This window comes from Equus caballus, chromosome 21, assembly GCF_041296265.1.
Source record: "Equus caballus isolate H_3958 breed thoroughbred chromosome 21, TB-T2T, whole genome shotgun sequence".
Taxonomy (NCBI): domain Eukaryota; kingdom Metazoa; phylum Chordata; class Mammalia; order Perissodactyla; family Equidae; genus Equus; species Equus caballus.
This window is the reverse complement of record NC_091704.1, coordinates 58,634,351-58,656,761: the sequence shown is the minus strand read 5'-3', so window position 1 is coordinate 58,656,761 and position 22,411 is coordinate 58,634,351. Positions and strand designations below refer to the sequence as shown.

Here is a 22,411-nt window from a genome sequence, read left to right as displayed (position 1 = left end):
TGCTTATAAGATTATGGGAGAAGTGAACAAGATAATGTACATGAAGTGACCAGCCCAATGATTGGCACATAATAAGTATATAATAAATGGTAGCTATTATTATTATATGCCATCTGGGTCAACTCTGCCCTTCATGTTGCATTACCCATCATTGTCACACTCACCGCCAATGACACTGTGCAACAGACCTCACACAGGACCCTGCCCGATGCATCCAGCCGTGAGTAAATCAAAGGACAGATTTAATAAATGTCTGTGGCTTTTGTGCCTCTGTTTCCTTTGTCACTTGGGGGTGAAAAAGAACAAGGTAGGGGCATGGTCCTCATATGCTCTACCTCTAAACTATATAAAATGATTATGTATTTCAAACGCAAATAAGAATGTTCCTTCTTTTTCCCTGAATTCTGGATATCTGAACAAGGTAACTAACATTGATCTTATTTAAATATGCACTTGGTTATTATTTCTAGTTATAATACTATAAACACACCTGGGAAAAACACGAAAATCCAGATGTGAAAAAAATATACTCTATTTTCAAGTGATCATCTAAATACAAATCAGTCATCTCAAATGGCCAAACAGTCCTTTTTAAGAAGAACAGCTATTTCATACGCTTAGAATAAGGACTATTTATCTGTAACAACAGGAAAAAGATCTCCATGTTTTTATCTGACTCAGGAAAAAAAAAAAGGATATTTTATTTCTAAAGTAGTCTGGTTTAAAAGGATAATATACAAGGAAACAATAAAATAAACACTCTCATAGACCTGTGTATACCTAACCCCTATTTTCAATTCTTAAATCACAATCATGATCGATCCATCGAAGCCAGCAGTGTAGACTAACCTTGAATTGTGAGCTGACTGTGGGCCGTCGATGTTTGCTTCCACATTTCAAGGTATCTTGGTTATTGCGACTTGAAACGTGCTCAAATAGGTCATAGATGAAGTCGAATCTGTGTGAGCAAAGAGCAGAGGACCATGAGGGGCACACATCCAATTACTAGGTGCTGGATTACTGTAATTATAATGCATTTTCCCACTGAAAGTCACACACCAAGGCCTGGAAGAGCTAAGGCAGCTTCCAAAGATCTCAAACCAACACTGTCGAAGAGCTTTAGGCATTGAAAAAGAAATGTGGCATCAGTTGGAGCACTAGAGTCTGGCAAAAGAGAGTGGATTAGGATGAAAGGGACCCAGGGTGACATGCCAGTCAGGAGCCCCACGCTTTCTGGAGCACTGCCTGAGCATCTGCAGCCTCGATTTCCTTCCATGTAGAATGGAGATACTTGTTTTGGGCATCTCACAGTGTTGCAAAGATCCAACCAGTTGACAGATGGAGAGGTGCTCACTCTGGAGTGAGGCAGACTAGGGCTCCACCACTTCCCAGCTGCATGACTGCAAGCAAGAGGCTTAACTCTCTCTAGGCCTCAGTTTTTTTCATCCGGAAAATGGGGGTAAATTTTAGAATTTATCCTATAATGCTGGGATGAGAACGAAATGAGAATATGTATACAAAAGGCTGAGCATGGTGCCTGGCACATCCCAAGTGCTGATGTCAGTTGTTGTTATTATTAAAAAGCTCTATAAAATCTATTGCCACTGCAAATAAAGTCAAAGGCTTCCCAAGGACTTCTTTGTATCTTTCCTGCAGGGATGATGTTCCAGGCTATAAAGTGAGGGGTTTGGTGGCTTCACCCAGATCAGGAAAGGCGGGAAGAACGAACGCCTGGGCATCCTTGCCCCCAAGGCAGCAATGTCAGCACTTCCCCTGTCACTTCTCACTTGGTCCTGATCCTTTTTCATTTTTGTTCTAGGGTGCTAGTTAGTGCACACTCTTTGAAGTTCTCTAACTGTGCTTTGAGCGCTTTGGAGAAAAGCTGTGGTTCCATTAAAACGTCACAGATGTCAAAGGGGAAAGAGAGCAGAGTCAGCAAACAGCCCAAGCTCCTCAGTTTGCAGAGAGAAACCTGTGGCTGAAATAGAAAGTTTTTTACCCCAATCACAAAACCAGTTTACATTATGACAGGGGCAACCAGGGAGCTGCCGTCTTACTCATCTCCACCCCTGTGATCTTTTCACTACAACAAACTGCTTTGAGAGAGAATGCGCTATAGTATTTTTAAAACATCACCATTTTTTTTGAGGAGGAGGATTAGCCCTGAGCTAACATCTGCTGCCAATCCTCCTCTTTTTTGCTGAGGAAGACTGGCCCTGAGCTAACATCCATGACCATCTTCCTCTACTTTATATGTGGGATGCCTGCCACAGCATGGCTTGCCAAGCAGTGCCATGTCTGCACCTGGGATCTGAACCAGCGAACCCTGGGCCAGCAAAGTGGAACATGTGCACTTAACCATTGTGCCACTGGGCTGGCCCCAAAACATCGCCATTTTTACAAGTCTGAAAACTCATGTGAAAATAAAAATAGCTGACAATGCTGTAAGACAGGAAATCTTTATTGGAGGGTTAAAACAAGCTGAAAGAGTGAATACTACCAATTCTGAGCTTCTAAGCTGACACTTTAAATGGGCTCCCTTCACCCCAATTCACAGCCCTCTAAGTGAGAGGGTGGCCACCTGGTATTCACATTTCTAAAAGTATTACAGGTTTTTAATAATTGTTAAATTTCCTTTAATTGCTACATTCCTTCCTTAGATATTAAAAATTTGTTTCTGTTATAGCTTCATGCTGGATGTGACACAGGTATTGAAAACTTTAAGGCAAGGGCTATTTTCCGCCCCTCTCTTGTAAAGCCTCCTAAAAATAGGAAACCTCATGGTTTAATTGATACAAATAGCTAAACCAATCATCAAAAGTTTCTGCATGTTTTCCTTAATTATCGATTTAATGGTGTGAATTTACAATTCATGAATGAATAAATGAATGTGTAATTAATTTATAATCTTAGCTGAATACTTAGTTTTCTTGACATCCTTACACTAACTAGAGACATATGGATCCTATAAACCCAAGGCTGGTCAATTTTACACAGAGCTCTAAGCTTGCTGTAGAAAATAGGTCACAGTGGTTAAGATCTTAGGTTCTTGAGTCAAGCAGACCAGATTAAATCTAGCTGTGGGACCTTGGGCAAGTCATTTAAGCATTCCAAGTCTTAATTTCTCCATCTGTATAATAGGATTAATGATAGTATCTAACTCATGCATTTGCTGTACTTAGGGTACCTCATTAAATGGTAGTCACACTGCTAGTATCATTTTATATCTCCTGGGTCATTTTATTGATGAAACATTGCCCAGGGAAGAACATAATAATTCAAGTTGCTTCCATATTAATGTTTTCTATATTCGTGAATTGAAAGCATCTGCACATATATTAGTTTGACGTCTCAGAGAGACTGACATACCGACTTTCTCTTAGCAAATTGAGAAGATCATCTCTAAAAGTATCTCTGTTCTTCTCCAAGATGCCCCGGACATCATACTGCACCTGGTTTCAAAAAAAATGAGAGGAGGAAGAATTGATCAAAAGAATAATTTCAGGTCATAAGCATCTCCTTTAAAAGCTAGACCCATGAAAAGAAGTTATCTCAATATATTTATACATTGGCTTCTGAAATTACTATTTCTCTACATACCGGATGGGCAAATATCAATAAGGATCTTAATTAAGAAGTTACCTCACCAGCGTAGTGTTTCACTCCAAAATTGTTGACTGCAACTCTGGGCTTCACGTAAAAGTGGTTATTCTAATAAAAAACAAACACAAAAGCCTCATTTCATTTACTGATTTCCATCGACTTCCAGGGAAAACTAAATACAACAGACAGCGAAAATAATTTCAAAACCCGCCATGTAGCAGAGATTTGAGACACCAGGAGAAGCACTTCATCAAAACCATGCAACTCTTGCCTGTGTCATTACATGGGTTAAAAATGTTAAACGCTATACTCATAAGCTAAACGTGGGCATATTCTGACAAACAGCCCCAAATCTATCCCTTTGGCTTATTTCAATTTAGCTCTAACAATCAGAGAAGAGCCTTGGTTTGAGAAAAAAATTAAATGTGGGAGGCATGGTGGGACCAACAGTCTGAGATATCCCAGATGTAATCTTAATCCACAATTTGTTATTCACACATAATTAAGAATTGCCAAGTTTTGACATACAGCATGTTGACTGTGTAGCTTCTCCAATAAGGTGCTGTCTGTGGCTTGAGGAAAATGGCTTTCTTCATTGATAAGGGCTAGGAGGCCAAGTTTCTAGAAGGGGAAAAAGGTTAAATGAATTAAGATTTGAATGAATGTCTCTAAACCATTTTATAGCTCCTTTCCTCTCTCTATCAAGTCAGTGGTCAAGAGAAAAGGCATAGTAATTTCTCAGATTGAAAAATTCAGAATGATACCCTATAAAGAAATCCCATTAATTTAAATTCCGTATCAATACTCTTTTTTTAAAAAAATCAAACCGACCACAATTTAGTGGACAAAACTTTTCCAGTTGGCCAACCTACTATGTGACTTAAAATCTTAAGAGAAGCTGATTTGCACGCTGTTGATTCTAAAATACCGAGTTCAGTGAGACAATAGGTTTGAGGCGGCCAAGTATTTAAATTCAACCTTGCACATTTACATGTAGGTTTCCAAATGGTCCATTGTGTTCTAAACATTCACAGCTTTGATGTGCGTGTTCACACAAGCTATTTTGTTCCCATAAATATGAATCAGCCCAGCTGGACACCCTTGAGACTGTAACAATTCTGCCACAATATCTTACCTTCTCAATCAAGTCTAGGCATTCTCCATTGTCTACCCAGTCAATATCTTCCCACACTAATCCTTCTCTGTAGACAGATCATAAAGGGCCAAGTTACAGTAAAATAGGGCTTTAAAACGATTTTAAAACAAAATTTTTTAAATTTTGAAATGGAATTCTCTGAATGCTTACCTGCTATATTCTAGCTGTTCTAAAGAAAAAATGTGCCTGTTGAAATATTCCTGAAGTTTCTCATTTGCATAGTTTATATTGAACTGCTCAAAGTGATTAACCTAAGGGGGAAAACCATTCAATAAGTATCTCTCACTATTACATATATAATACATACATATGATAATAGTATTGTAAAGGGGAAGAAAAGGCAAAAAAAGCTGCAGAAAAAAATATCAATGTTTGTTTCAAGAGATTTGCTTAATATCGGCCAATAAGTGGATAGAATTCATGTGTCTCGCTCATCAGAAGCATACCTCAAAGTTTTCAAATCCAAAGATGTCGAGAATGCCAATAGATTTAAAGTCATCTTTGCCTTTGATCCTGCTGTTGATCTTCTTAATCACCCACTCGAAGCAGCGTGCATAAAGTGCCATGGCCAAGGAGTCTCTACTGTCTGCTGCCTGTGGGGACAGGAGACGTGGTCACTGTTTCCAGGTGACCACAAACACCAGGAAGGCAATTCCCTCCCTCCCTCACTTGGGAGACACGCGCTACACAGGGGCAGCACCTGTGCCCTCAACGGTAAGGAAATCAATACCATCTAGGAAAACACAGATTCTAAAGGAAGAGTAAACTGGAGCTCACTTATTTACTTTACAGTAGGATTCACTAAGAATTCCCTTAAATACGAGGCTCTCAAACTCAACTTTACATATTGAATTATAGGAAAGAATCTGAACTTGTAGAGAGGTACAAATTTTCTCAGGTTTGAAACAATCATTAAGACCTGAGTTTTTTCACGATCATCTTCTCATATTCTACTTTGCACACATAAATGTTTTCTTCATGGTATGGTCAGCATTTTTACTGATCTCATCAAGAAACAGATGTTGGATGGGCTAGCACATATAAATTGGCTCAAGGCCGTGTAAGAGACAAACATAAGTAACACAACATACTGTTGCATTGTTTTCATGTATAATAATAATAATAACACATTATTATGTCTAATGTTTATTTAGTGCTTACTCTGTGCTGGACATTAAGTACTTGGTATATATTTTTTACTACTATCCTTACAAAAATGCTGTGAATTGGGTATGATAATTATCCTTGTCTTACAGAGGAGGAAACTGAGGCACAATGAATAAATCTCTCAGGAACAATAAGTGGAAGAGTCAGGACTCAACCACAGGCCATCTGCATCAGACCCAATCCTCTCAAAGACTATGCCACACTGTATCTTAGAAAACAATTCAATGACTTAGTCTGTTCCCCTCAATGTGGATGTCTTCTTTATTTTGATCGTGAACCAAATTCATTTGAGTCGTTTGTTGTACTTCTTACTTGAATCAAAGCCATGGATCTGAAAACCCAGGAGTGTCTCTTAAAACAAGCTTTCATAGCCAAGCGCATGTACCTGCTGAACGTTGAGAGGCGTGAGGATCTCTTCCCCCCTGAGGAACATTGATCTCTGGGTCAGAGCATCTGTGAGCTGCGTTGGGTCCAGCCCAAGTAACTCTGCAGACCTCCCCAAGGCTGGAAATGAAGAACAAGGCAAAAGTGGATGCACAGCCCTGAGAAGGAACAGCCATGGGACACCCAAATGGGTTCAAAGCTAACCACACACGATGACACATCAAAGCAGAGAACATTCCTGAATCCCTCAGGCAGAATTTATGGAACATACATTTTATTGGTACGTTATTCACTCCCCTAGAGAGTCATTGGTTAATAGCAGAGAACCTGGTGCTTAGACCAAGTGTGGTCCAGAGACTCAAATTGGGGGTTGAGGGGTGGTAGGGGCAGAGCCCAAGACCCTGTCAGAGGTTTGTGAGGTCCTAACTATTTTCAATAATAATACTAAGATATTATTTGCTTTTTTATTCTCATTTCTTTACCAGTATACGGAAGATTTTTCCAGTGGCTACACGACATGAGGCATCTCAACAAACTGAATGCGGGAGCAGATATGAAAATCCAGCTGTCCTCCATTATATTAGATATTAAAGAAATCTACAAAAATACAAGACAATGCCACTCTTCCGATTTTTTGTTTTGCAAAATCATCTTTTTACTTTAACATGCAACGCGTTTATTATTTTGAAATAAATTTTTAAAAAATGCCTCAGTTTTAATTTCTAGTGCAGTTTAACATCAACAGATATGGCCCCACATACACAAAAGCTCTCGGGGGTTCTCCCTGATGTTAAGGTTACTAAGAGGTGCTGGGAGCAAACGTTTGACAGCTGCTGACTCACAGCTCCGGGCCCGTCGGGAGCCGCCATCAACGTTAAGTCATGCAATTCCCAACCTCCATGCCCTCATGTGTTGCTTCCACCAGAAAAGTTTAAGAAATAAATACATCACTCTCTCCAGGAAAATGATAAATGACATAGCTATGTGCGCATTAACTCATTTAGTCTTGACAACACACCCCTGAGGCACTTCAGAGACGAGAATTCGATAGTGTTGAGGGGATACATAACCCAAGGAAACGGCTCATGGCAGAGTCGAACCATGAACCACGTACTCTGGCTTGACAGCTAACGGGCTTCACCACTACTCTATGCCACCCCTCGATAACTATGAAAAACCCTGGCAACACTATGTCCCTGACTCATAACATTTTTCCTACATCTAATCCTCGTCGCTCCTGTTTTCTCTTATCCGGCTCATTTTCCTTCTTTTTTAGCAGGAACGAGAACACAGCCACCAGCCCGTTCTGTAATCGCTTCTCATACACTTTGATCCCTTATTGTTTGTCAATTCATACCAGATACAAAGTTCTGTAGCTCTCTATTGCAGGGGTCAGAAAACTTTTTCTGCAGAGGCCAAATAGCAAATATTTTAGATGTAAGTTTCCTATGAGGAAAAAGCCAAGGAAGGAAAGGAGGAGGGAGGGAGGAGCGAGCAATCTTACCCAATTTGAAGGAAACCTGCGCCCCACCCGCAGTGATGAATTCTATGTTCCCAAGATGTAATATACCAGCAAGCAGCCTCAACACCTCCCGAACTTCTTCTTTGCTAAACTGCATTACTTCCATCGCCATCTGGAAGAAAATGTATTTAACTTTTTATGTTGTTTTTTTCATACTAAAGAAAATAAAAAATGCTCATTGCTCAAGAAAATTATTAAGTATCATTGTAAAGGCAAGAAAACAAGAAAGAGATGCATCACCATTCACTTTTATACAATAAATACATTTAAATGATAAAGACACAGGTACACATAAAAGAAAAGCATGATATTAAGAAAGAATTGCAGAATGCTGAGAGATAACCCAACCAATGAAATAAAATATCTGCTTTATGTACAAGCCTCCTATTTATGCCACAAAAGAATGACCTCAGAGTTATAGTAATGATGGTGATAAACACTTTTTTCTAGATATCAAAGCATAATGGAATACTATTTTCTTATATATAAAAAATTGGTGGGGGGGTAAGATTTCATGAGAGCCCTCCAGTGTCAACTCCGGGGCTGTCTTCATGGTTAGACGCAGCAGGGACCCACGCAGGGGGAATGAAATGCTCTCTCAGGAGCTCCATGGAGAGGAGAGTCTTTTGCTCCTCTTAAAATAGACACTGATGGAAAATCTAAATTCATCGAGATCTGTCTTTCTTAGTGATGAATTGCATCTCCATTTTTCATTTCTCCAAAGACTGTTTTTTTTTTTTGAGGAAGATTAGCCTTGAGCTAACATCTGCCACCAATCCTCCTCTTTGTTTGCTTAGGAAGACTGGCCCTGAGCTAACATCTATGCCCATCTTCCTCTACTTTATATGTGAGACACCTGCCCCAGCATGGCTTGACAAGCGGTGCATGGGTCCGCACCTGGGATCTGAACTGGCAGACCCCGGGCCGCTGAAGCAGAACATGTGAACTTAACTGCTATGCCACTGAGCTGGCCACTCCAAAGAATTTCTAAGGTCTTATCTTGGCCTCTGATAGTAAATGGAAGTTAACCTAACGCTGTTTTGGTAAAAATAAAAATAAACAGGCACCTACAGGAGCTGGTTCCCAAGAAGCATCGAAACGACTGAAGCCAGGCGTCTTCTGAATTATGTCTAAGATTTGCCCATAAATTATGATTTAGGAGCCAGATTCTTGCCAGGAAAAAAGCTACCACACTCCTCCCTCCCCAACAAACACACACACACAACTGAGGACAGAACTGTTGGTCATACCGATGAAAATGACCTACAAAGAGAAGGTGGACCCAGGATCACTACAACGACCACAGGAGACTGGGAATAAAGGAAACCACGCACCACTCTGCAGCAACAGAAATTGCAAAAGGAAACAACTGGAGACTTTGAAATATGAAAAGTTTAAGTTCTTCTCAAGGAAAAAACAACAGACAGGGAAACAGAATTAAAACAAAAAATTATAAGGGAAGGAGCAATAGCTATACTAAGAGATACATGAGCAACAAAAATAGGTACTTCTTTATAAGAGGAAATGCAAATCCACAAAGAATGTTTTCCTCCTAAAAGTCAAACATGCACAAATTAAAGAAAATCTGAGATCATTTCTATTAAATTAGCAAATCATTTCTGAATGATAAACCTAAAATTGGTAGAACTGGAATATTTATGAACACTGGCACTATAAATTAGTGTAATCTTTTTGGAAAACAAGATTATGTGGCGGCATTGTGCTAGGCCACATATGTACCTAATCTTGTAATATTCAGAGAGGTTAAATAGCTTTCTCAGGCTTGCACAATCAAGACTCAAAGTCAGGCCCAATGGATCCAAAATCTAGGAACTTATTATCCATCCAACTCTATTAATTTCTAAGGACATAAAAAGAAAAAAAAAAAATCTCCTGCGTAGTCTCGCATAACTTCAATGGTGGAAACTGGTTCCAAGGAAAATCTCGACAATAGAAAAAAAAAGCTTTATAAAATATTCATTACAGCATTATCTTACTACTTTCAGAGAAAAAAATTTCTAACTACCTTACAATTAGGCAAATCAAATATGGTAAATAAACTTGTTAGAACTGTGTAAAGCTTTTAAAGGAAATTATGAACATTATATAAAAACAATTATATTTATGATCGCTTTTTGTAAGAAGTGAAACTATTTAAGAAAATCAAGCTGGGAAGAAAATTTACAAAATTGGAAATAGCGGCAATGTTAGTGCCTGTAGTCTCATGATGTGGGTTGCCAGCACAGCATAAGTGATGAGTGGTGTAGCTCCACACCTGGGATCTGAACCCGGGCCACCCAAGTGGAACCTGCCGAACTTAACTGCTAGGCCATGAAGCCAGCCCCAGAACATACGCTTTAAAAGGGAGAATTTTATTATATGTACATTATATCTCAATAACGTTGACTAGCAAAAACAAAAAGACCAAGAATTATTTACTGAAGAGTGAAGACATCAATTCATGGGTACAAACAGAAATTGATGCAAAGAATAAGAACTACTAGTCAAGTGCTTATCAATTAAAAAAAGCCTATGGGAAAATAATTATTCAAATTTACTTACTCTAAAAGCAAACAAATATGGCTAAGAAAAACAGAATAATTTATTACACTCAAGACTTTTAAAACTTTTAAATTTGGTAAGGATCAAGTCAGACATGAGGAAAATAACAATAAAGCACCTATGCTGTGCAAAGGATAAGATTTTCTCTATGACTAAAGTTTTCCTCATATATTACAAGACTTATTCAACACTAATTTATAAAAATTTTCTAAGCTCATCTTAGAATGACCACAGAAATGAAAAGCTTCACTGTTTAAGTCACCTACCTGGACTTTATTTAACACTAAAAAGAAATAAGATTTAAAAAAAACTAACTTTACAGTAGCAGAAAATTTCAAACTGCCAAATGAAAAATCTCAAAAGATGCCCCCACGAAAACATTCTTGGTTAAGCTCTGAAAATACGTACAAAGATTATATACGGAGATACGAATGCAAACGAATAAAACGTGCTTACTACATTAATAAATTTGTGACTTCTTCTCTTGCAAGACTAACTAAGTGAATTAGTTAATTAGTTGGGAGTGTGGTAATAAGTGGTAATTGCATTAATCACACCATGGGGTAATTTAACGGCTGTGACCAATTATCACCAGCGTGGGCAGGTGTGCTAAAACTGCCGGGAAGAGCCTTCACTTACTGTCTCTTACTGTCCTATTTACAATCTTGTGAGTAGCAATCTGCACTCCTTTGGCAAGAGTGGCCACTTTAAGGCTTATTATAATTACCTTATTTTCTCAACAATAATGCTCAAGACTTAAAGAAAACTCTAGGAAATTTCTCAGTATAGTTCAGAAGCACTATACAGCAATTTAGTTATAAAAGTGGCACAAAGTTATACAAAATATTTTTAACAAAGTCTTTATTACACACGTAAAAAAATAGGTGTTTGTGAAAGTGTGCATGTGGTGCGCTGGGAAGGGGGATAACAAATATGTAATACAGTCCCAACCATCAAAGACGGAAGGAAGCTAGGCTCATCACACTAGAAACGGAGAAGCAGGGTGAATTTAAGGTGCTTGACTGCCAAAAAGGTTAATCTGGATACTCAGGGTCTCAGGCAATCAGCTGTGAGGTGAGATTCAAGACGGCAAAGGGATTTCAGAGGAATGTTGACCAAATGGAATGATTGAAATGATGGAAAGGGGAAGCTACTTACAAATTACAAATGAGTAATTTGATGGTAACTTATTGTGTAATGTAATTCTATATTAGGCAATATTATTTTATAATATAAGACTTGGTTATACTCCCAAGTTTGAACACTTGAAAGAGACTGACTTCTCAAGATTGGCAAAATGGAGGTACAAAGTCAGCTCTTTAAATCTTAATAAGATCTGACCCATGAGGAGTGAATTTATGCAAATATATATACACACATGGTCTCACACTGTTAAAAACCCATGGATATTTCTGGGAAGGCCCATACAGTCAGGAAATCCCAGTCCTGGCCCACCCCCGGCATGCTGGAAACATTCAACAGTTGTTTAGTAAAAGAATAAAGAGAGTATCGCTCATCAAAGAGTCTTGGTACCTCACACACATTTCATCAGCCACCATCCTGGTGGGTCAAATGCAGGCAATAAAATAAATCAGTTGTTACTTCTGACTTGAAATAGCTTTTCATCCTGACTAATAATTTATACTGCCACTTGGAAGGCTGATTAAAAACTGGCTATGAAATTTAGCATATGTTCACTGTGTCTGCCCCCAGGAGAAACTAGGCCCCCCTCAAACTGCTCAAGATACCTCACAGGTACTTATTTATATTAATGACAGTGGGTGCCAATGATGACTTCTAAAAATACATAAATTCTCAATGGAATAAGCAAAAGTCTTAAAAGATCTTATTGCATATACTGACGGTGAATGTATACTGACACTAAAATCGATAAAAAGAGTGATTTTTTTATTGGCTAAAAATGAACACGAGGGGCCGGCCCTGTAGCTGAGCGGTTAAGTTCACTTCCTCTGCTTCTGCAACCCGGGGTTTCGCTGGTTCGGATCCTGGGTGTGGACATAGCACCGCTCATCAGGTCAAGCTGAGGCAGCGTCCCACATGCCACAACTAGAAGGATGCACAACTAAAATATACAACTATGTACTGGGGGGATTTGGGGGAGAAAAAGCAGAAAAAAAAAAAAGATTGGCAACAGTTGTTAGCTCAGGTGCCAACTAAAAAAAAAAAAACACCAGAGGTGACATTTTCATACATAACTCATTGAAATAATTTCTCTCCATTAACATTCTAACACATTCTGCAAAAGTCCTTGAACCCCAAGAGAATGTGGTCCCTTCTCTTCCAGCAGTCCCAAAACCTCTGGGAAAAAGAACGTTACGGAATTAAAGGATGAAGATACAAATTTAAAGGGGATTTGATTTGGGATGGAAATGCTGAGAGGAATTACATTATAAAACAGCAGTCTAATCTGTTCTCGTAGTTTTTATTTCTTCACGGGGCTTCTGCGTGATTTGTTTTCTGCAGTCTCCTTAGTACCTAGAACAGAGCCCGGCACACAGCAGATGCTCAAACATGTTGAATATACAAAATCGACTTCAGCCAGAAGAGTTTAGTCACTTCTGTGTCGCTCCTGGTTACAGAGAGCTGTGCAAGGCAGAAAGATGAGCTAGCTGGTCTTGACAATGATACTTACGATTCCCATATTACAGAAATTATGACTTTAGGAATGTAATCATATAATGTATATTCATAGACATTCATTATATAATCAAATTCATATAATCACATAATAACGTAATCATTAAAGTTGACATTCATTATAAAAACATTATAACAGAGAGAGAGAATGATAAAGAATAAAATAAAAGCTTAGAATTCTGCCTCATGAGATAACATTTTTGGTATATTTTGTTCCAATTTTTTTTTTTTAAAGATTTTATTTTTCCTTTTTCTCCCCAAAGCCCCCAGTACATAGTTGTATATTTTTTTTTAGCTGTGGGTCCTTCTAGTTGTGGCATGTGGGATGCCATCTCAGCATGGTTTGATGAATGGTGCCACGTCCACACCCAGGATCCGAACTGGCAAAACCCTGGACCACCAAAGCAGAGAGTGTGAACTTAACCACTCGGCCACAGGGCTGGCCCCTGTTCCAAGTTTTTTTTACACATATAATTACTAAATATAGGTGATATATATAAAATGTTTTTGTTTTTTTCGGGGGGGTTTGTGAGGAAGATTGGCCCTGAGCTAACATCTGTGCCAGTCTTCCTCTGTGTTGTATGTGGGACGCCACCACAGCATGGCTTGATGAGAGGTCCTAGCCCAGGATCCGAACCTGCAAACCCTGGGTTGCTGAAGCAGAGTGTGTGAACTTTACTATGCCACTGGGCCAACCCCTAAAATGCTTATTATTTTTTAAATAAAGGATTATATAGTGCTGCATCCTGTCTTCCTTACTTAGGTGATAAGCGAGTTTTTCCACATTATTAAATATACTCGAGCATGTGTTCTGCTTGCTGCAATGGATCTTATTTCATGGATATAACAAATTATTTCAGCCATTCCCCAATTCCTAATTCTTGTAGGTTTGGGGGGAGAGAATCTTATTTTTTGTAGGAAAGAATATTTTTCCTCTTTTCTGAAAAGTTGCACCTTTATTTTTGTTTCTTTCCTGACTGCGTGGCTTAGAACTTCCAGAAGAAGTTTAAATAATAGTGAAAATTACATGTTCCTGATTTTTGCTGACATTTCTGATGGGCTGACACTAAAAAGTAATTGCGAAGTAAATATTTAAAGGATCTATAAATAAAATATTGATAAGTTTGTTGTGTACATTCATTATGTCAATTTCATGTATAAATTTCCTTTCCTTTCTGGATGATATATCCTTTCATCAGAAGACGAAACTTCAAATGCCAAAACCTATCATTTCAATTTAAAAATAAAAGCTAGCAATCACTGAAACTAGGCCAAGCTCCAAAAGTTTACTTGTAGCTAACAAAAAGAACAAACAATTCTGAACCAGAAAATGATGCCTCAAGAGGGACGCATCGGAGCACCCTCTCCAGGCACTCCCAGGACGAGGGATGGCCTCAGTACCCAGTGCACCCTAGTGGCCAGTGAGCTAACCAGTAGGGCACTGGCCATGAAACTAGGCCTTGGATAATTAGGAGTCTGTCTGTCACCAGGAACAATGTCCTTCTATCACAAAGCATTGTTCTCCAGCTTCAAGAAAGAAGCAAAAATAAAACAAAATAGAAAAAAAAAGCCTGAGACAAGTCTTTTTTTGCAACTCATCAAAAATAAGAATGAGTTTTCCTATTTATTCCAACACATGATGTTTTCAGCAAAGACAGTAATAAGTGTACTGTGCATGGAGAAAGTTTGAATAGTGAGAGAAACCTATAGGACCAAAATGAAACTGGGAGAGAAAATTAAAATACTTGAAAAACATTTCACAGGGGTTGGCCCAGTCAGGTAGTGGTTAAGCTCACGTGCTCTGCCTCAGTGGCCTCGGGTTCGTGGGTTTGGATCCCAGGTATGGACCTACACATTGCTTATCAAGCCATGCTGTGGCAGTGTCCCATGTACAAAGTAGAAGATTGGCACGGATGTTAGCTCAGGGCCAATCTTCCTCACAAAAACACAAAACAAACCCTCAAAACATTTCATAAATCCAATTTGTAGGGCCACACTCCATGCTGCTGAGCATACACAGCAAAAGGCGTTGTCAGCAGGGGGCTTTCTGTTAAGAGGGTAAAGAAAGTAAAGATGGTGAGGGAAATATCTCTGTGCTACAAACGGTAGAATGTGACATCTTTAAAAGAAAGGCAGAGGGAAAGATGATCATGATATTATAGCCTAGTCTGTTTATAATTTCATTTTCAATTTAAGGATACACACATCAGATGTGGGGAAGTGAAATATACTCATTTAAAAAAAATACATTGATTTCATTCCACAAGGCATCCTTACGAACAATAAGAGTAAATGGGGGTATGGAACAGAGACTCATCGACAAGAACTAGAAAGACAATCTGGGGTGCACCGAAAGCAGGTACGACCCACCTCGTGGTTTAGAGTAAGACTGCGTTTAGATACTGGCTCTATCAGGTACTGTGTGTGGTCAGGCTGGTCATCAACCTCTCTGAGCCGTGGAGTGTAGACAACCCTAACTCCTACCCTCACAGGGTTGTCAGGAGCAGCTAGAGAGATGGCCGACACGAAGTCCATATGGTCAGTGCTCAATGTCAGCTGCACTCATGATGATGAACCTACTGTAGACCCGTTGTAGCCAGCCACTCTAGTTATCACTCCGGCCAAAGAATTAAGACTATACTGACAAAATCCACCGGCCACACTCAGTCAGGCAGGGCAGTGAATAATGCTCGATGATCAGTCTTCCTCAATGCAGTCACCTTACAACAAAGTCCTTGTGATATTCGAGAACTTCAAGAGCCTGTACGTCTACACCTCAGTGTCTTTAGATGACTACTGTCTGCTCAATCAGAATTGGTTACCAGAACGAGGCTGTGAGAACAGGATGAGACCCTAACAGTCACCGGGTCTAATGGCTGACAGATTTGTTTTTAGCCACACAACCAGTTACTGTAAAAAATTTTACTTGTAAGGTCAAAAACGGAGGATCTTCCTGCTCCAGCACCAAGCCTGATTTTTGTTGAATACGCTGATCCAAGTTAACCCCCCACTGTCCCTGAACGTCACAGACATTCTCCCATCTTCTAAGGAGAGATTCCCTTCCAGGCGGGAAGTCTTTACCATGACTTGGAACAAGAAGGAAGCACCTACTCTCACACAGTGCTGCAAATGTAACTACTTCTGTTTTTATTAAAAATAACTTTTTTGAAACAGAAAATAAAACCTGTCACTCTTAATAAGGAAAAATAAGGAAGTAACTTACAATAACTTCCCTCAAGGATTCCTGGTCGCTGATTGTCTTGTCTTCTACACATCCAGACTGATTCAAGTAGTGGTAGTTTTCTGGCACAGATAAATAAAATTCTTCTACAGAGAGAAAAAGGGAAACGTAACATCAATACTTGACCAGCCAGGATAAGACAGAATCCAAAAGAGTTTCCACTTTGTGGCTTTTGAAAATAAAGTACAGGGGCCGGCCCCGTGGCCTAGGGGTTAAGATTGGCATGTTCCCCTTCAGTGGCCTGGGTTCGGTTCCCAGGCTCAGACCTCACATCTCTTGTTGACAGCCATGCTGTGGCGGCCACCCACGTACAAAATAGAGGAAGAAATGACACAGATGTTAGGTCAGGGTGAATCTTCCTCAAGCAAAGCAAATAAAATAAAGTACATAAATAATTCTACGCTCCTAATAGTTCCCTATTAAGATAAAAAAGTTCTTTCTTCATCATCATCTAGGGAATATAGGAGGAATTTAAGTAAACTAGATGGGATGGTAGAAAATGTTACTGAAAAAAAAAAACGGATGAGGATCTGTTTTGTTTTCTCTTGAAAATCAAATGTTTAGAAACTAGCTTTATTCAGCTGTGTTTTAAAAGTAAAACCAGTTGTAATTTATATTTTTTATAAATATCCTTTAAATCAGAAAAGAATTAAGATTCTAAAAACAAACCAACAAAAATTTCAAGATTTCTCTATTGATGATTTTCCCTGTATATCATTTGGCTCTAAAATGAACTCACCATCATTTGGTACTTTCCTACATTTTGTTTCAGTTGGTGAAACATCAACAAAGTCTACAAAATGTCTTCCCATTTAGTGGTGATTTTTAAAGGTGAAATAAGTTGCAAACAGGCATTTCTCTGCCGTCGTCCTGGTCACTCACCTCTCTCTTCGTGTTCCAGCCCTGCCAGCAGTGCATAGAATATGTGATAATTCCTTTCCCCAGGATTCTGCCTTACTACTCGGTTCTAAGGAGAACAATCAGATTTCTTTTCAGACATGTTTCCTCTGCTTCATTAACACAAACCAATAATTTCCGAAAATTGTTATTGTGGAAGAAAATGTGAAATAAATCATGTTTACTTACTTTTTCTAATAAATCTTCATGTGAAAAGCAATGGCGAGTCAAGGAACAAAACAAGGATATGACACACTCAATTACTCCTTAATTTTCTATTCTCCATTATTACCCAAATTCATTACAATTCCCTGTTCCTTTGACATTGAGACTTCCGGTGCCAGAAGACAAGCCAACACAGCATCGACTATTTCATCTAAATCCAATCTCAAGTGTGATCCATGGTGCCCCAGGAGGTACCAAACTGACAGAATTGATCCCAGAAACAACTATCTGAAGTTTGATCATGAATCCAATTTTTCAGATTATGGACATATCAGAGATTTTCTCCTAGAATAATTAACAGGTCAAGCATAGTAATATCAGAGCAATAAGCAGGTAGCACTAGAAAGAAATGTTCCACATTCATTATCTGTCCTTATTAAGCAAGAACAGTTTCTACTTAGAGAGTCAAATACTACAGACAAAAGCTAAATGAAACAGGATACAATCTACGATTTTCCCGCCCTGAATATTTCCTTTCTGGCAGATGTTCAGCTGGACAAACTTCCCAAAGCGACTGGAGTTGTTGTTGTACACGGTCTTGGCGTTGCCGAAAGCTTCCATGATGGGGCTGTGAAGGGAGTGAGGACAGCAGCGAGTGTTAATTAGGGTAGATCTGAAAACAGCAAGAGCGTTCCTCATGAATGTCAAAATAGACGATTACAAGAAAAATCTGAAATCGAAAGGGCCTGTGGTGGTGATATTTATTTACAGAAGAGCGAGATTTTCAAAGCACTTGCTGAAATGGGTTTATAAGGCATATCCATTTGAAGGAGAGATCTTACAGCTGGTTGTGTAGGCACAGGAGGCCACCCAGAGTTAAGGGGACCCCAGTGGCTCATCCCTGCACAAATTAGCTTGGGCTTTATATACACAAGCCAGGGATGGCACAGAGAAAGCTCCCACTCAAATTCTAGGAACTCAAAAAGTCCCAGTTCTGAAAGTCTCATTTGTTCTATGTCCTCGGGGCAACTCATTTAACTTCTTTGAGTCTTCTCCAGCTGTAAAATGTGGTCAGACTAGATCGGGGGGGTCAGCACATTTTTTCTGTAAAGGATCAGATAATAAATATTTTTGGTTCTGCAGGCCATGTGGTCTCTGTTGCAAATACTACTTCTGCCGCTCCAGCTTGAAAGCAGCTATAAACAATACATAAACGAACGAGTGGGTCTGCATTCCAATAAAATCTTATCTATAAAAACAGGCTGCAGGAGGAAGATGAAAACACTCTAGAGATGGATGGTGATGATGGCTCCACAACAATGTGAACATACTTAATGCCACTAAGCTGGAGAGTGAAAAATGCTTAAAGGTATAAATTTTATGTGTATTTTACTACAATTAAAAAAATAAAGTTTGGGGGCCACCCCCATGGCCGAGTGGTTAAATTTCCACACATTCTGCTTCAGTGGCCCAGGTTCGCAGGTTCAGATCCCGGGTGTGGACCTACTCCACTTAACAGCCATGCTGTGGAGGCATCTCACATACAAAATAGAGTACGTTTTGCACAGATGCTAGCTCAGGGCTGATCTTCCTCAAGCAAAAAATAAAATGAAGATTGGCAAAGGATGTTAGCTCAGGGCAAATCTTCCTCACCAAAAAAAAAAGTTTGAATGCTGAAAAAAAAAGAAAAACAGGCTGCTGGATATGGGCATCAGGCTGTAGTTTGCTGACTCCCCAGGCTAATTTCTAAATAAGAGATCTGCTCTAAAAATCTTATCAGGCGCAAATCAGACACTGGGCAATTACATATTTTAAATAAAATTCTGATGATACCTCAGCACACAGCGCTCTTTCGAAGTTCTGAGGCTCACTGCCATGGAATGTATTCTTGATCTTCTGCCACATGAGAGGCTACTAAAATGCCATTTTGCTCATAAGGCAAAGGACCGAATGGGGCACAGAGGCTCGCTCATCTCTACACTAAGCCCTCTGCTACACAGCAGTTGGAGGCTGAAATTTCTGCTGATAACAAGGCCTTCAAAAAGCTAGTGAAGGGCTCTCTGCTAGGAGGCGGCTCCAGAATGTTCCTCAGAATCCCTCACCCACCAACTCAAACCTGGCCCAACAATGGAGTGTCAGAGTTGTTGCTCAGGTTATTAGAAATCGTTACGCGCATGTCAAGACTTTTCCTTGAGAAATTGTAAAAGAAAAGTCAAGAAAAAGAGAAAACAGACCCACTAATTTTAATTCTTCCTTCCACAAGCCATACTGTGAGGAAGGCAAATCCTATCAGTTGGAAACAAGAAATCCAATAAAGAAATACCTGCTTTCAAGAATAGCTTGTTCCACACAGGATGTCTTCTCCTTTGAGGACAATTCCAAAGATTGTTGACTGATGACTGACAAAAACTTGAGGATCAATTTAGTGCTTTCGGTTTTACCTGCCCCACTCTCACCACTGAAAGATAAAATGAAGACGTTCGTGCTTCTAAGTATCATTTGTTTGAAAAACCACCCTGGCCAATGTCACTACAATTCGTCCACAAAACTGTTGAAAAGTGGGAAAGCACAGACCAAAATGCCCATCTCAAGAGCTGAATCCAAGCAAGTGAAGTCCTTTCTCCAGCTGGCCACACTGTTTCTGCGTCATGCACGCCTCTGTCGGCGCATAAAGGGAACAGAACTACCTTCACTAAGTTAAGGTAAGAAGATGGACGGTGCCTTTCGTGGAACGTAAGCTCCGCAAGTAGGGGGGTCTCTGTTTTGTTCACTAGACTGTCCTGGATTACTCAGCGGTGTGGCACTCGGTAAATGTGTATTAAATGAGTGGGGACCTTAAGAGTATCTTCCTGGGAAACTTAAAGCAGGTAAATACGCATAAATGCAATCATTCATCAATATTATTGAGGGGATGAGGGAATTGACCTTCAGGTATTCGACCCAACTAAATCATTTCATTCCCCAAATAATCCTGAGGAGGAGGCAGTGGCTAAGCATCTGAGTCAGAATTTAACACAAGGTCTGTCTGAGGCCAAAGTTCTGTAGAAACCGTGCTTTCAGGATAGTTAAGGAAAAGTGAGCAACTCCATGCAGAGGGAAGGGAGGCCAACGAGAGAAGTAAATAAGGGATGGGTTGTAACTTAAAGGATAGGCAAACATGGCCGGGCAAAAAGAAAAGGGGAAGGATCTGGAGTAAGACGACAATGTGAGCAAAAACTGCAGAAACCAGAAGAGCCTGGCAAGATCTGTATGGGACTGGGATTCTGGTTAGGTCAGCTGGACAGAAATTAGAGGCGGGGGAGAAAGAAGGGTGAGAGGCTTGAGGTGACCCCAGGCAAAGACTGAGCTCAGCAAGGCCGCCCATAATGAACACAGCTCTGGAGGTAATGCTCCAGCAGGAGCGAGGGGTCCCTCAGGCAGATCGGCTCTTGTCATCATCTAGGTGTGTGGTGGTCGGGTCCCAGACACGGAAAGGAAGGTACAGAGATGAGAGAGATTTAGAAGGAGAAACTCACTCACTTTTGTGTAAGACACCACGTCAGTACCATGGGGAGAAGAGAAGTAGTAAAAAGGCAGGGAACTTATAAGAAAAGTAACTCAAAGGCATAAGTAACAGTAGAGCAAAACCAACAATATCACAAGGTAGCAGGTTAACAACTGCTAAGCCGGCAACAGAAACAGATGAGCTCCACCTGTGTTCTGAAGAAGAGGCCCTCGGTGAGAGCCAAGAGCTGGGAAGTTATGAAAGGGGAATTTTGCTGGAAACGTGGTAAATGATTAAGCACACGTAAGACAAGGAGAGGAAATGACTCAGAGGGGATACCGTCTGCACCCGCCTGGGTGCCGCAGGCCCACAGGGATCTCCAGTGGTCTAAGCCAAATGCAATAATTCCATTTCCCTGGCCAGTGACAGGGTTGGCCGTGGGCAGATGTCAGGATTTCAGCCAAAGAGACTTAACATCAAGTTGCTGACGGCTCCTGGGAAGGTTTGCACACACACATAAGAAGCCAGGCAGAAACTCTCCCTTGCTGCAGACAACAAATACCTGGGAATCCACACCTATCTTGAGATCATAAAGTGAAAGCCAAGAAAATCAGAGAAGCGCCCAGTGGGAGTGGCTGAATCCACAGCCGTGAAAGTGCCCTGCCTGGTGTTGTCTGAGATAATAAAGGTCCATGCAGGTTAGGCCAACTTTGGTTGAGTTTTCCGTTATCAGCAACGAGAATCTTCCTAGGACAGGGCTTAGCATTCATCTTTGCATAACTGGTACCTGCCTTGCCCGGCGGCTGGCACACAGGAGGCATTTGGCAAGGATGGATTGAATGAGTAACAGAGACACTAAATGAAAGTTGCAAGAAGAGATTTAAATAATTCTCCAGGTTTTTAAAAGATGTTCATCTACCTAGCAGTTGATGACTAAATTCTTTTAAAACAAGCAAACAAAACTTAAAGGGATAAGTTCTCTAGCTAAAACATGTGGGGCAGAAATAATGTTACGTGTTCCCCAAACCCACCTCTTTATCCTCCAGCACACAGAAGTAGATGACAATTCAACCTCCACTGTAGTAAGAACAGCAATCAGTTAGTAACAAGGGTCGGATGTGGCCAATTAAACAAGAGGGTAGTTGAACAAGTGAGTAACAGGGATATACGCCCTTTCCACGTCTGATGGCTAAAACCCCCCTTCACGGTCCTCCACTCTCTTGTCTTCCACACCCCCCTTCTGGGGCCCTCAGGGATGACACATCTCCAAAACAAAAAACAAAGTAACATTCGGAGTAGAGTCAAGATTCTCACCTTCCCACATGGGGCTGCGAAATAAGCAAGAAATAAACCATTCCTGTGTTATGCCCCTGAGATTTGGGGGCTGTTTGTTACAGTGATTAGCATACCTTGACGAACATAACGTGGCAAAAATACAATTATGGAGAAGATACCGTTCAAACTTGACAGCAAAGGCTTCGTCAAGGAGAAGAAAACCCAGGACTCGCAGTCGTTAACCAGACACAGACATCAGTCTATATCATCTATATCAACCTTCAGCCGTATTCTTTC

General features: G+C 40.1%; 1 protein-coding gene across 1 annotated transcript in view; it reads right to left on the bottom strand.

Annotated features, from left to right (window-relative positions):
• Window positions 1-22,411, bottom strand: part of MYO10 (myosin X) — a 210,741-nt gene that overhangs the window by 76,770 nt on the left and 111,560 nt on the right. The window contains exons 5-18 of the mRNA XM_005604338.4: window positions 19,679-19,813; window positions 17,859-17,983; window positions 17,380-17,393; window positions 17,176-17,260; window positions 16,276-16,379; window positions 7,815-7,944; window positions 6,312-6,430; window positions 5,206-5,352; window positions 4,910-5,010; window positions 4,739-4,805; window positions 4,132-4,224; window positions 3,643-3,711; window positions 3,370-3,452; window positions 850-958 (exon numbers count right to left, since the gene is read on the bottom strand). Of these exons, the coding sequence (XP_005604395.2) occupies window positions 850-958; window positions 3,370-3,452; window positions 3,643-3,711; window positions 4,132-4,224; window positions 4,739-4,805; window positions 4,910-5,010; window positions 5,206-5,352; window positions 6,312-6,430; window positions 7,815-7,944; window positions 16,276-16,379; window positions 17,176-17,260; window positions 17,380-17,393; window positions 17,859-17,983; window positions 19,679-19,813 (1,381 nt within the window). The remainder of the gene's footprint in view (window positions 1-849; window positions 959-3,369; window positions 3,453-3,642; window positions 3,712-4,131; window positions 4,225-4,738; window positions 4,806-4,909; window positions 5,011-5,205; window positions 5,353-6,311; window positions 6,431-7,814; window positions 7,945-16,275; window positions 16,380-17,175; window positions 17,261-17,379; window positions 17,394-17,858; window positions 17,984-19,678; window positions 19,814-22,411) is intronic.